General features: G+C 44.3%; 1 protein-coding gene across 1 annotated transcript in view; it reads right to left on the bottom strand.

The window, feature by feature from the left end:
• The window catches only part of LOC310913488 (uncharacterized protein), a gene marked incomplete at both ends in the record, with an annotated part of 197,255 nt that overhangs the window by 29,501 nt on the left and 152,180 nt on the right, over positions 1-15,574 (bottom strand). Inside the window, 10 exons of the mRNA XM_083868944.1 lie at positions 1,238-1,366; positions 4,263-4,382; positions 6,159-6,287; positions 7,151-7,282; positions 7,604-7,729; positions 8,171-8,305; positions 9,285-9,419; positions 10,500-10,628; positions 10,807-10,935; positions 13,449-13,580. Coding sequence (XP_083725070.1) covers positions 1,238-1,366; positions 4,263-4,382; positions 6,159-6,287; positions 7,151-7,282; positions 7,604-7,729; positions 8,171-8,305; positions 9,285-9,419; positions 10,500-10,628; positions 10,807-10,935; positions 13,449-13,580 — 1,296 coding nt within the window. The remainder of the gene's footprint in view (positions 1-1,237; positions 1,367-4,262; positions 4,383-6,158; positions 6,288-7,150; positions 7,283-7,603; positions 7,730-8,170; positions 8,306-9,284; positions 9,420-10,499; positions 10,629-10,806; positions 10,936-13,448; positions 13,581-15,574) is intronic.

The raw sequence follows: 15,574 nt of genomic DNA, 5'->3' as shown, positions 1-15,574 counted from the left end.
CCCTCCCCTCCACAATCTTCTTTCAGGAATTAAAAAAAGATAAAAATGTCCAACGTGACTGATTTGGAAGCTGAAATTTTTTCTTTTTTCTTCCACCAATAGAATCACCCAGTCTTCTCCATATTCCTAACAAAGGATGTTTAACCTCTTTGTTCCCATTATAATTCCTGCTGGAATGAATAACAACACTGATAACTGCCTCGTGTTTTCTTTTCCAATAAAAATACAACAATTAAAAAAAAAAAGTAGATTTAGGAAAACAGATTTCAGCTAAATTATATTAAAAAGGGACATCGTGGAGATGCCACGAATTATGAGGTACAATTTGCAGGAGAACCTTGGAAAGAATGTTTATTTTGTATAATAAATATGAATTAAGGATGAGACGGAAAAAACACCAAGGAATATCAACTCCAACTGGTGGGTGCCTCGCCACATTCCTGGTCAGGCTGTGGAGCATCTTCCTTCCCATGAGAGGGCAGCAGCTGCCTGCGAGTGCTGCCACTTCCCTCCATCCTCGCTGCTGAAACTGGCTTATAAAGCTGCTTTCCATGCAAAATAGTTGTGACTTCTACTCAAGTACCACAATTTGCAGAATCTTAAATCACCTACACTAAACTTTCACAGACCTGAATGGCCCTGTGTTGTTTCTCTTGTATTTTTTATACATAAAATCTGCAAAATGATGCAGCATGACAGCAACCTCCTGTGATAATGCCACAGACTGACTCACCATAATGGAGCTGAAGAATCCAGTCCAACCTTTCCAACACTTTACCAAATGACTAGGTAATAGAAGATTAGATAGAAGAGAATTGGATTTAAGTTAGAAGTGAATCTGTTCTTAAAGAGTTCCAAAGGATGATGCACACATCCATGTTTTTCTCGAAATCGCTTCAGGGAGGCACTAGAAACAAGCAAGTGTAGGGCTGAACAAGCATCTCTCTCTGCTCAGTGCTCAAACAGTGGGACTCTGAGTCTTCATAAAGACGTGGTACAGCAGAAGCCTTAAGCATTCATCTAATTTTTACCATGTGAAAACACGTGCTCAACATCTGGCACCCAGCACGATGCTCTGCTGAGTTAGGAGGGGACTCCACATTTTGGTATCGGCTTCCAAAAAAGTTCAATGGTTCATTTAGATCCAATGCTGTCAATTGTAAAACCCTGCTCCCTGAAAAAAAAACCAAACCAAATTCTCTATGAACCCTAAAGGGCCCAGGGGCAGCAGCAGTACCTTTTTCACAGAAGGTCCCTGTCCAGCCCGCCGTGCAGGTGCAGGCTCCACTGACGTGGTCGCAGGCAGCTCCGTTCTGGCACTGACAGCTGGACTCACAGCCCGGGCCAAAGCTCCCCTCGGGGCACCCTGCAGCACAGGAATCACAACCAGATGATGGGTTAATGCCACAGCAGGTCAGGGATCAATGGGGAATTTTTTACGTACATGGGAAATCTGACTGTTTCCAAAATAATCAAGGCATAAAGCCTTAAATGGCTTTAAACTAAGATTTGAGTGTTCTCCTTGAGGTTCAGGGAAGTTGGGCTACATTTAAGATCTATTTTAGAAATATTCCAGAGTGTTGAAAGACTTAATTCTGCACAGAAAATGAACATCTTCTACTGCAAAGCCTGAGACTTCACAGGTTCTACATGATGACACTTTGCCCACTGGTCTGGAGTTGCTTTTGTGCACATCTCCTCTGGGACTTCATCAACTGGGAGGGGAGAAGCTCCTCTGTTTTCCTGCAAATCCTCTTTCCCCAGAAAGCTGGAGAAAAGATGAAATGTGTTGGTTGCCTTCGCAAAGCTCCAAATTGAATGCTGCACACTTTACTTTCATGCTCTCTGCTTTGAAAAATTCAAGTGAAAACATTACATCTGGGGGACAGATTAACAATTGCATTTCCACAGCAGTTAATGTGAGGAGCTTTAAAAGATTTGCATGGTACTCGCCATCAGAAGAAAGAAAACATTTGAGAATGAAAATAATTTCTTCCAGGATTATAGGAAAATCAATTAAGAACAGGGCCAGTTGCCTAATTCACATTGGATGTTTTGGACAGGCTGAAACACAGAGATAGACTTGGCTGAAAACAATATTACAGGGCCTCTACTCATGTTTGAAGGTCTTGTGAACATCCCTCTAAATGAGTTATGGAGATTATTGCCAGATCTCTTCTAGAAGCCCATGATTTTAGCATTTACAGCAACAAAGTGATTTTCAGACAATCTGGAAGGAATCAGAGAGAACAGAAAAGGAGAGTCCTCAAAGACAGCTCCATGTCTGGAATAGGGGGATGGGTGTGGTGTTGTTTGTTTGGTGCCATGGGTGGGCAGTGATTGGAGCTGGCATGAATTCAGGTGCTCCTGCAGCTCAGTGACTGCCAACTGTGTGTCTTACAGAAGAGGAGTAGGGATGGGAGATGGGAGAAGAGCAAGGTACATTAAGTATTTCTTTGCTTTCAAAGAGTCAGAAAATGGGATGCTGTTCAAATGTGAGTATTTTAGAATCTATCTTTTTGCACTTACAGGTGAAATCTCTTCCTCTTCCCAAAGCTGCACATCACTGTTTAACAAAAAAATACTCAGAGGTGCACTTGTGCCTTAAAAGCTTGATCCTTCTCCATGTTTCTTTTCAGCTGAAATCTCAGTCAGAGAATCTGTGCAGGGGAAATGGTGCTGCAGTGCAGCAAGAGGTGCAGGGCTCCCAGCAGAGCTCCCTTCAGGCCCACGGTGTTTAGCCCAGAGCTGAGACTTTTCAAGGTGATGGCAAAGGGTCAGAGCACTTCACAAATGATTTCACAGTCCACAGCACAAAGAATCTGCCCCTGCTCCAGCAGGCACAGGCTGCTGTGATGCGTGTCAGGATCCAGCCACCCCGACAGAGAACCTAAGCTCTGCCAGGGGAAGGAGCCCAGCCTGCAGGGAGAGGGTTGGGATGCCTGGGGAACAGAGGAAATATTCAGGGATAGTGAAGACTTCACCTCCAAGGGAGCATAAACTCATGGAAAGAACTATGGTTTTCATTATCTTGCATGCACACATACATATATACATGCAATTTTAAAAATATACATATATATGCACACACACACACACAAAAAAAGGGTAAAAAGCAGACTGAATAGAACAGGAAGCCCACAGAAAGAACTTTAGGGACTGTCAGATGTGTTGTCAGTGGAGATGGGTTCGCTGATTTTTTTCCCAGCAAGGATTACAAGCAGCTCTTTGGCCACTCTGTCTGCAGAGATGCTATTTTGAGAGAGATCAAGAGCAAAAGAGAAGCAGAGCTGGCAGCTCCTTCTCCAGGAGCTGGTCCTCCCCACACACTGTCCTTCCATTCCCTCTGTGCCAACAGCAACAAGGGCTGTAAGATCAACTTTCCAGGCTTTCCTGTCTTAGGTCACGGTTCCAGATTAATTGTTTTGACATTTCTGTGTGACACCAGCAGTTAATCCTGTCCATGCTGCTGAGACTCTGGTAGCTACATCTGTGCTACTGTAAGATTGTTAAACCAGTAGATAAAATGTTTATTTTATTTAACAACATCAATATAATCAATAATAATAGCAACAGCAGCTTAACTATGCAACTTACAGCCACGAGATGAAGTGGATTCCAAATGCTTGCATGAAATGAAAAAGAAAATAGGCACATTAATTGGAAACAAAAAATCAAGTTGTATTAAATGTAGAGATATTGCTTCTGTCTCAAGAAGCTCCTGAATGAGAAATTGATGATACCTGGGGAGACAAATGAGGAATTGACTATGAGCCTGTTTTCATATGCTTGAAGCATCTGCTACTGACCTCAGTCAGAGGTGAATGTTAAGGTGAGGGTCATGGGCCTCTGATAAGACCACTGCACATTTTTGTTGCTAATAAATACAGGACTCAAAAAATTCCTGCTGTTATGTACATGTGAAGTATTTCTATATGAACAGAGGTTTACCAAGGGTAAGTTCTGCCTTAAAACTGAATAAACAAAACCAATACGGAAACTCAAACCACAACCCAAACATACATCAGTCCTATCCCTCTCATGAGATCCTAACATTAAAAATAGCTGCTGGGTCCAAAACAAGGCTGAAAATACCTTTTCTGGAAATCAAATCAGGGCAAAGCATCTAACCCTGGTGAAATGCAAGAGCGCAGTGCGGGGGTGAGACAGGCTGGGAGCATTCCTGCTGGGAACGAGCAGGAAAACACAACTTCCAGAGCTGGGCTTTGGGAATTCCACATGCAGGGAGGGGAGGAACTCACTGAGCTGGCAGCTCTGCCCGGTGAATCCCGGCTGGCAGGAGCAGGTGCCCGTGGCGGGGTCGCAGTCATCGCAGGCGCAGGAGTTGGCACAGCCCCGGCCCCAGCGGCCACTGCTGCAGGCTGCCAAGGGAAACAGGGTCACAGCCAGCACCCAGCACCACCCCCAAACCCTGCTGCACCTTTGTGAGAGAATACAAAATACACAGAATGGTACGAGGCTGAATGCTCAGCTGCTGCGGCACAGGGGTAGAGCGTGGAAATAAAGACTATTTTTGGTGGTGTGTTTCAGCTGGGTGCAAGCAGATGTTGTCCCATCCACGTGAATCTGATCATTTGTAGTCATGAAACTAATAATTCATAAGCTGGGCTGAGGGAGATTTAGGTTAGATGTCAGGAAAAGGTTTTTTACTGAAGAGTGATAAAGTACTGGAATCGTCTGCCCAGAGAAGTGGTGGAGTCATCACCCCTGGATGTGTTTAAAGAAATACTGGATGTGGCACTCAGTGCCAGGGTTTAGTTGAGGTGGTGTTAGGGCATGAGTTGGTCTTAAAGGTCTCTTCCAACCTTGTAATTCTGTGAATCCACACCCATCAGTCACAATTCTATAACCTCAAGGAAACAAAATATCAGCTATTGACTCACTCAATGAAAATCTGCATAACCAGAATAATTAATGGGTTTAACCAGACAGATTTGGGAGCACCCCCCAAGCTTTCCCCAAAATACTGGGAAATGCAGCATGGACACAAAGGAATCTCACAATGTTTGTTAAAGCAACTTACTGCTTTCATCCTAAAATCGCACAGCACTGACACAATTACAGCAATGTATCACAGCATCTCCTTTCCTTGGAGTCAGGATGAAGATGAAAGTGCCTATTAGGGCAACAAAAACCTGGTTTTGGAGCTGGGAATCTGTTTAATGCCCAGTCTGCAATAGCTGGGAGAGCTGCTTTACTGAGATACCACTGCAAAACAATTTTTCTCAGATCTTATAGTGAATAGAAAGAAAAGCTTTCCTTTGTCATGGTCTCTCAATTCTCTAGATGGCTCAGGGAGTTGTGAAAAGCTATCTCAGTTGGTCTACACATTACCAACCGGTTTGATTTTTTAAATATGCATATGGGTGCAAACTTCAGATTTTTCCCAGCATTTTCTTCAGTACAGAGCCTGAGAAGTCAGGTGCAAAACTTGCTGCTGTCAACACTGCCAATTAAATAATTGTATGTGTGTAAGACCAAGTTTAGAAAGAGGTTTGTCTTCTGTTGGCTTTTTGCAAGAGGCATCACAATGAATCAAGCAGAAGAGATGTGTCACAGGAAAAGGGAGAAATCAAGCAGGATGGCTTCACATTTATATGGTGCCATCCAAAAAGGGCAAATCTACTCTCTCACACAGCCACCAATATGGAGAGCGATGCTAAAGTCAACAGAAGGATGCTCTGCTCTTCCAGAGAACAGAATTTTTCACAGCATTTATATTCCCTAGTTAAAAAGTGACCTTTAGACACACGACTCTACATGCCACTCACTTGTTGAATAAATCTCCCCCAAACAAAATGAGAAATGGAGAATTAATCTCAAAACTAATCTGCACTGAAAATGAAAAACAAAACTGTCTGTCAGTCAAAATGCTGACGGGACAGATGGTATTGGGCAAAGGGATCCATAGTGTTGAAGTAAGAGCTTATATCAATACTTTGCACTTCATCAGCCATCTATTTCAATGCTTTGAACCTGGATAATTAAGGATTATAACCACCCAGGCTGTACAAACCTACAAACACACCATTTCAGAGGCAGTAAGATTAGCAAAACTATATTAAAAAACTGTAATAAACGAAGAGCAAACAGAGCTGGTTCCCCCACGTGCAGTCCCCGGGAGATCCCCGACTTACGGTGTTTGCAGTCGTGGCCAGTCCAGCCTGGGGGACAGGAGCACTCTCCAGTGACATGGTGACACTGAGCACTGCTGCCACAGCTGCACAGGGACAGGCAGCTCAGGCCATAGTGCCCATCAGGGCAGGCTGCAGGCAGAAACACACTGTGACTTCACCCAGCTAACAATCCAGCCTGCTCTTCCCAAACAGGCAGCAACAGCTCATCCCCTAAAACAGGCTTTAGCTGAACTCAAGAACCCAAATGGCAACACAGAAATATCTGGGATCTGCACTCTGGGTGTCTGGGGCTGAGTCCTGGAACATGGGAATACCCTGAGTGACTTTGGGTACTCCTGTGCATCTCTTTTCTGTTTTCTCAGAGGAGGAAAACCTTCCCCAAAAGCCACTTTGCGACTAACAAGAATTAAAAACGTGCCACCATCAAGGCCTTGCACAAAGCAGAGCTGTCCTGGGAGCCTCTGTGCAGCTCTCAGCAGCCACACTCAAGCAGCCTTTTAACACCCAGAGGCTGAAGAGCAGCAGAGAACAATTTCTTGAACATATTCCCATGGTCTCTGGCTGCAGGGATAGCACTGATACTACTCCCTCATCTTTAGCATTATTTAATCCTAAATTATCTACACCAAGGAGTGCTGCTGCAAGCATAACTCAAGAATGATGCCATGCAGGCCAGCTGGTCAAACAGCCAGGATTACACCACCAGTGCTGTGCCTGTTAAACACTGTATTTCCAAGTACAGCTTGCCATAATTTAGGTCTAATGATAACACCCATTTGGGATGCAGCTCAGCTGATCACAAGCATTTATCTGCAATCTCCCTCCCACAAATAATGTCAAATCCAACCTGGGGAATTCCTGGAGATGAAGGGCACTTAATCTCTGATCAGCGTGTTTTATCTCACAAAAGAATGAGAAGGCAGAAATCAAACCATAACCTGAATTTTCAACCTGACCATCTTTTCATGGGGAAAGCTGAGGCAAGGACTTACTGGCAGAGCAGGATGGCCCAGTGTAGCCAGGGGGACAGTCACAGGCTCCAGTTTCCCTGTTGCACTGTCCCCCGTTGGCACAGGGCTCGCAGGAGTTCTGGCAGTCTGGTCCCCACTGGCCATCTGGGCAATCTGGAGAAAAAGCACAATGAGGTGTAACCAGTGCCATTTTCTGTTTCAGGATAGTTGTAGATTTCTGCTGTTACCCCGAAAAATTTAAAAATAATAGTAAAACTGAGCTGGATCTTATATTATCTCTACAGACCTACATCCCTTGTCAGCCCTGCCATTAAACTGCAGCATACAAGAACATAGATAAAGAGAGACCAAAGGCTTTCTCCCAATTTCCATCACAGTTTGTCTGTTTACTGGTTTGGGAAACAGCAAAATTCTACTTCTTATCATATCTTCCAAAGCCAGGCACTCCCTACCTTGGTCCAGCACCTCACACACCTTGCTCACACGTAGCACCAGTCTTCCCAGCTGGGCAAATACACTGCCCTGTCTTTGGATCACACGGGGCTCCTCCACAGCTGCACCTCTGCCTGCAGCCCATCCCGAAGCTGCCAGGCTGACAAGCTGGACAAAAAAAACCCCAAAGTCATTGTTAGAAGCATTTTGAAGACATTAGGAGGCACCACGGCCACCAGTTTTAAACTGAGCTGTGCTGGTAGAAGTGATCAACTCAATATTAGTGTCTGAGCAACTGGTGGTCTGAAATTCACTGCACCAGAGCCTTGCAAAATTTGTGCCTGAAGCTTTAAAGGCAACTATTGTTACCTGGACAAATGTTAGTTTGGGTAACTCAGCTTTGTGCCTTGACCTTTGCAGGGAGAGAGAGAGAAAGAGACGGCATTTGCCAGGCTCCAAATATCAGTCTGGTTTCAGTGGGGAGCTGCCAACTCGTATCAACAACAAATGTACCCATTTATCTGCAACTTCTATATCTGAACCCAAGTTTCCTGAATAAGCTTTCCCATCCCAAATGTATCTCCCAGGGGAAACACAGTGAGTACCTACACAAATGGCATTTTTCTCCATGAAACCCAGCTGGACACGGATGTCTGCAGGCTCCTGTCTCAGGATCACAGGGAACATCAGGAGGACAGCTGCACCTCAGTTTGCAACCAGCCCCATAAAATCCTGGGGCACACTCTGGAAATAGAAGCAGACACAGAACATGTATAAGAAAAAGGAAAAGTTAAGAGAAGTGAACAAAAATCAGAAAATAATTTGGCAGAAACTTGCAGAGAATACATTATAATGTAGATTTTAGAGGTGTTGTTAACAAAGAGTAAATACTTAATACATGCTTGCATTTCAAAGAGGTTGCTGCTTAAATATAACCCAGAAACAGAGTGGTAGAATGCTCAAAGATTTATTCAATTAGAATACTTGAGCATGTATTCAATTAAATACATTATAGAATTCTCTTCTTCTATGTCCAAGTTCTGCTGCTCTCTGCCTTGGTGCACAGGCAGTGGTGGGCAAGGGATGCTCCCTCTCAGAACTGAGTTCATCACCAAGAATGATAAAAATATTAAAAAATGTCATTATTGTTCTCCATCAAACCCACCAGAACTACTGCCATAAATGCAACACAGTCCTGCCTGGCCAGAGAAAAACCTGAAGGGAGAATCTTATTTTCCACTGCTGTCTGGAAAGGGCTACTGAGACATGCAAACATGAATGTGGGATGAAATTCTCTTTGAACTACCCCCAAAAACTACAAAGAGTAAGCTGAATTCAAAGAGCTGCAAATCTGAAGGAAAAGCAGCATTACTGAACCTGTTTACAAATCACCCCACTGCCATAAAACACAGATTTTGCCACTTATTTACTGACTGTGTCAAAGCAGCACAGAAATGAAAACTTGCATGATCTCCATTATTTAAGGTTGTATTAGGATTTGGACTCTGGATTTCTGTTGTGATTTGACCAGGCTAAAATTCCTCCAATTGCCTATTCCCCTTGATGTCCCTGTAACCCTAGCAGGGTTAAAAACCCCCCAAAATCATTAGTAGGATATGAACATATCAGTAGCAGCAACCAAACAAAGCAGATGGGCAGAAGAAGGAGAAGTTTTTGGGACAAAGAAATGAGCAGATGTGGGGAACCTGGCTGTGTGGGGTACCTTTCTGACACTTTTTGCCGTGATATCCAGGCTGGCAGGTGCAGGAGCCATTCCTGGGGCTGCACTCCAGCGTGTGCTCCTTCACACACTGACACTCCTCCGAGCAGCCCGCGCCGAAGGCCCACCTGGGACAGGCTGCAGACAGCAGAAAAAGAAGCATCAGCTCTGTAATTATGCAAGAGCTGGCTGAAATTGCAGGCTGCTGCAGAATGCAACTGCTGCAAGAAGCAAAACCTCTGTTTTCCTGTTCCCCTGTTCCTACAGCAGCACCTGTTTGTGTGTGGGTGGGTAAAAAAGAGTTTACATGATTCCTGTGTTAGGTCATTCATTTCATGTCAAGCAATATGTGGTGAGTGCAGGAACCAGAAGCATTTCAAAGTAAACTCATTTGATTTTCTGAATGAAAATAAAAGTGGGTGCAGTCCAAGACAAAAGCTTTCACAATAAAACAAAACAAAAAAAAATTTTGATCTTGTACAGATTTTACAAAAAAACCCCCACCCTGTAAGTACAAAGAAACTCGATCATCTATTTTGCCAAGTTTTTGTTTTAATTCTTTTTATTCCATCTAATGTTTGATCTTTATCCTGTCCCAGCCAGCGCTGCTCCCCAGTTCCCACTCCAACCCATCATCAGTCACTAACCAGCTCCAATCAGATTCCAACCTCAGCAATAACCCTAATGATAACCTGTCCACCCCACCTATAGTCCTCACCTTTGAGTATCAGTAAATCTCAGTCCTTATGGCAAAGATTAATCACTAGGAGAAAAGATTAATGAAGCTTCTGGGGCTTCCTGGCACACCTCAGAAATCCTGTCCTGCTACTCCCAGCCCATTGCAGAACCCAAAGTCTTGCTCATTTTATCATAAAATGGTATGGGTTGGAAGGGCCCATAAAGACCATCTCATTCCACACCCCTGCCTTGGGTGGGGACAATTTCCACTATCCCAGGCTGCTCCAAGCCCCAGTGCCCAACCTGGCCTTGGACACTTTCCGGGATGGGGCAGTCACAGCATCTCTGGGCACCCTGTGCCAGAGCCTCCCCACTCTCACAGCAAAGAACATTTTTCTAACATCTAAGCTAAATACCTCCTGTTTTAGAGAGTTATTTACCCCTTTGATAGATACCACCCCTTTGAGAGATGTGGAATCTTTTACAGACTGTTGATGCTGTGCACAGATTAAACAGACCCGAAACACGCCGGGGACTCACTGAGGTGGCAGAAGCGTCCGTAGAGCCCGGGGTCACACAGGCAGGCTCCGTACAGTCTGTGACAGTGGCCCTTGTTGGCACAGTTGCACGGTTTGTTACAGTTCTTCCCAAAGAAACCTTTTGGGCAACCTTTGAAGAGCACAAACACAGAAGGCATCAGTGGCCAACAGGTCAAAGTGGCCGAGCTGGGGCTCTGTGCAGCCTCGCCAGCCACTGGCTTTTCAGAGGGTGCTCTGTTCTGCTCAATATTTAAGATAAAGGAAACAGAGGGAGAAGTGGAGAGGTTGAGGCAGAGGTGGGGCCGTACCGTCCTCGCAGAGGTGGCCCAGCACTCCAGGAGGGCAGTGGCACTGCCCCGTGCCGGGGTCACAGGAGCCGCCGTTCCGGCACTGGCAGGTGCTGGCACATCCTCTGCCGAACGTCCCGGGGGGACAGGCTGTGGATGGAGAGACAAGGAGTGTCAGCACACCAAGAAATCCTTCCCCTCTGCTGTAAAAGGAGCAAAACAAGGCTTTGGTCATTGGGAAGGCTGATGAAGGGTCAGGGACACAAGTCCTGTGAGGAGTGACTGAGGGAGCTGGGGATGCTCAGCCTGGAAAACTCATTGGAGACCTCATCGCTCCCCAAAACTCCCTGGGAGGAGGGTGTAGCCAGGTGGGGGTCAATCTCCTCTCCCAGGCAACCAGCATTAGGGCAAGAGGATACAGCCTTAAACCCCCTAAACACTCCCCTAAACTAGGGGAGGTTTAGGTTGGACATCAGGAGGAATTTCCTCACAGAAAGTGTGACTGGGCTTTGGAACGGGCTGCCCTAGGGAGTGGTGGAGTCACTGTCCCTGCAGATGTTTAAGAGAAGACTGGATGTGGCACTCAATGGTTGTGAAGGTGGTGTTGTGTCACAGGTTGGACTCGATCTCAAAGGTCTTTTCCAGCCTAATTGATTCTGTGAAAACTGAGCAAGGAGAGAGTCCTTTCACTTGAGCAGGCTCTGAACAAAGTTATATTCTTCTGTAAAGCAATGTACATCCACCTGATATTTACTAGGGCATCTCAAAGTATACTGAATTAACCAAACTTTGGGAAGTACTGTCATGTATCCAACCCTCCCCTGCACATGCTCCCCTCCCCACAAAGCAAAGGCTCAAAATCCATTGCCTATTAAGTCCAAAGCTTAAACATCAGAGCACAGCTTAGAATACTTGGAGATAAATATTTTAGACATTACTTTTTCTCTCCCAAATACTACTATGAAAATAATATCTTGTTTTTCAAATGCAGTTTCTGAAACTCCCCAGGTAATCATGGCAGCAATGGATCCACAACAGCAAAAACAAACTGAGATGAAGCCTTGCTCTGCTGTTTGCAGCCTGAGCTGGCTGAGTGAATACAGTTGCTGGAGTCATCTGACTTCACTGACATTTTATCAATGTACATTAAGAAAGTTGACATTTCACATCAATTTCCATTCGGCTTCTTTGGTGCATTATTAGAGAAATTTAGTTCCAGTTTTCACCATTGTTTTAGTTTACCCTAAACCTGCTTACCCTAAACTCATGAACTGTGCTGTATACTAAAAAAATGCAAGAGAAGAGAGTGAGAGCAATCACATACGACTAACTCATACAGATTAGATATTGCATTTATCATTGTTCATGCTGACTTCACCAGACAGCAGGTTTAGCTCAGTAACACAGTACTATTAAAGTTCTTTAAATTCCAGAGGTGAATTCCATTAGACTACGTGCATGGATATCTAGTGCAAATGTACATCATAAATGTTGTTATTTATGAACTGAACTAAAGAATTTGGATACTGCCTTGAAATTTTTACAATCTATCATCACCAGCACATCAGGAACAGAATTAAGAATATTCTCTTGATAGCTTGAACTGTCTTAGACAGACTGGAAATTATCATTTTAATCCTCCCCATTCCTATTCTCTTAGCTGCCCCCAGTGTTTACAAGCCGAACCCACCATCAGTCTCCCAAAATAACCACGGGCAGACTGTTGGTTTCAATCACTTGCTTGATTTTTCTACATTTCTGTCCATGTGATGACGTCTCCTAAACAATTTTGATGGCAATTAACCTGAAGAGTGCTGTCTACTGATGTCAAGTAATAAATTTTCATCGACTTTTTGTCTCACCAGTGACAGCAAAGACTTTCTGAGAATGATGGGCCATCATGTCACACACACCACGAAATGGAGGGACCCATCTCAAACAGGAAATCTGCTGTATGATGTCTCAGACAAGCAGCAGACAAGTTTTGCCAAACTGCAGATGAAGAACAGCACATCAAGAAATCACCACTCTCTTTCCAATGGGTTTTGGCACATACTTCTGAATCAGAAAGATCTTCTGCCAGGAAACAGGAGCAAGGAGGGTGAAAAGCTATTATAAAGGGCACCAACTTGGCAACAGAATTCTGAAAAATACCATTTCCAATATGAAAAATTAACTGTTCCAAGAAAGCGATGCTAATAATAAAAAGAGTGATATGGAAAAAGAAACGGAAAACATAAGAAAAAAATTTAAAAGGCAATGTCTTGGGGTGCTACAGTGGAAAAACTCAAGTTTAAGGTATATGTCCACCCAGACTGTCACACCAACTGTGGGGACAGACTTCTGGAAGTCACCAAGGCAGGTTGTGGAACAAAGCATGGCCAAAGCAAAGTTCAGCAGCTTTTAGCAGCACAGCAAATAGGAATGAACAATCACCAAATATCTAGGATTCTGTCCTGACCCTCACTGGAGTGCAGGGACCTCTGTGCACCGCGGCATCACTTACAGCTCCTATTTCACATGCCCCAGCATGAGGCACTTCATTATGAGACAGCTGTGCCCCTTTGGGAGCTTCACAGATAAAAACACAAGAGGTTACCCCCATTCCCCACCTGCAGGGTCCCTGCAGGAGGATCACTCCCCCTGCCAGTGCCTGTACTCACTCTCATTGCAGATGACACCAGCCCAGCCGGGCAGGCAGACGCAGCCGCTGCGCTCGCTGTTGCAGCGGCCCCCGTGCAGACAATCCTCACACCTCAGGCTGCAGTCCTGGCCAAACGTGTCACCCAGGCACACTGACAGAAAAAAAACAAACAAACCACACAGGGCTGAGTGAGCAGCCAGGCAAAAAAATGCTCCCACAAGCTCTTAGCTATGGCTGGGTTGTAAATGCTGTTGGTTCGGCACAAAAGGCACAGCAAAACGGGCACTCCTGAATTTCCCCCTTCACATTTTGGACTCTATATAGAAGAAAAGCTGGGTGTTCAGCTAGAGTTTACTCCACTAAATGCTGTAATTCTCCAGCAAAAAGCACTTCAAGGTAGTTTTTAAAAGCAAGAGTTTTGCTTTCAGAAAATCTGAATTTGCACCTCATGCTTGATAACATTGTATATAATTAGAAGAATTTATTGGGACTTTCCTTCCCTCCTTGCTAGGCTATCCCTGTTTTACTGCAGTAAGTGAATGTAGTGCTACTTAAACACAGTTCAGTGATATTTTCAACCACATAGCTTGAGTGTTCTAGGAAAACAAAGCAAAATACACATTTATTATGTGTCTTCTCTTCAGGGATATGAAGAGTTTTATACAGGAAACCTGATATGAAAATGCATTTTGCCCCCTCTCCTTCCCCACCCTCCTTTTATCCCTTGCACCCTCATATTCTCTGTGGGTCTATTGAGACAGGCATGCAAAATAAAGTGGCTGTCTGATAAAACACTTCAAGTGGCATTGAAGATCCCATCCACACAGTTTGGAGCCTTCAAGGCTTTATGGCTGTGGCTGGAGGCTTTTTGGAATGGGATTTTTAACAGCACCTGAAAGTCAGCTGGCAGCTTATTTCAGCCTACAGTAAGTCACAGGCTGGTGGCATTTTCTGTGTGAGGCCAGATTTCCTCTAGGTCTCAGCACCCAACTGTTTCCTTTTCTGTAGCTGAACAAATGCCCAAGCTTTCAGGGACATTCAGAATCCCAGTGCTCCCACTTGGAACAGGATAAAAATTCATACTTCAGGAGAAGAATACAGACCATCATTAAAAACTTCATGCTTCCATCTTAAAAAGTCATTCAAGTTATAGAAATATTTAGAAGTATATAGAAATATTTAATTACTTGCACCAGCTTACTAATAAAGCAAGCTTTTTATAATACAGATTGCAGCACAAGGGATAAATTGCTATTTGGGAGATAAAAGAACTTACTACACCATTTAAAGTTCCTTTTCTCCATCACCTTTTCACACGAACCACCACATGGTGCAAAGCCTGAGCCTTAGAAGAAGTGCAGCTGCTCAGTTGTTACTGATAACACCCAAATTTCTGTGGCTAAATATAAATAAAACATGCAAAAAGTGGTCAATAAATATTTGATTGTGGTTTCTAGGCCCGATAATTTTGCCTTTGGTTATCTCATTTATCAGTTTCCCAGTTGGTTATCGGTGTCGTCGAGTCCGGCTGGATGCTGCTTGATTTGGGAGGGTCTCAACAGTTTTGTTCTTAAAAATAACTTAATATTTTATTAAAGTCAAGACCAGCTCCTGATTTTTGCCTGTAGGGCCCAGTCCTGAGATAGATAACTATAGAGTTTATATAAAAATCACAGGACACACATAAGAAAAAAAAAAAATCCTCCCTGGTGATCCACCAGCACTCAGCACAAGGCAAACACAGGGTTTCACTTTATAATACTCTTAAAATTGTTAAGTTTCCACCTTTGGGTGGAAAGAGTGAATCATGCAAAGCCCAGGTGGGTGCAAAGCTGCTCTGCACCCACTCCTGTGACAGTGGGTGCTCCTGTGCTGTTTGTCACCACTTGAGCTGAGCAATACGTGGATGGGTTGGTGCTTTTCCCAGAGAGTCAAGGGAAACCTGAATCTTCAGAGGATGGTTTTTAACACAGACAAAATGCAAATATCCTAAACAAAAAGCCTCCAGCTGTTATAAAAGGGTTTGTAAACAGGGACCCATGCTCCCAGCTCTAGGAGAAGGGGAGTGTTTCCCCAGGGATTTAGTGCACTGCAGTGAGCCATGCCATCCTCTCACCCCTGAGATGAGCTCTCTCTGGCTGCTGC

Source organism: Zosterops lateralis (assembly GCF_965231275.1).
Source record: "Zosterops lateralis genome assembly, chromosome: 10".
NCBI lineage: Eukaryota > Metazoa > Chordata > Aves > Passeriformes > Zosteropidae > Zosterops > Zosterops lateralis.
This window is presented reverse-complemented; position numbering and strand designations above follow the sequence as displayed.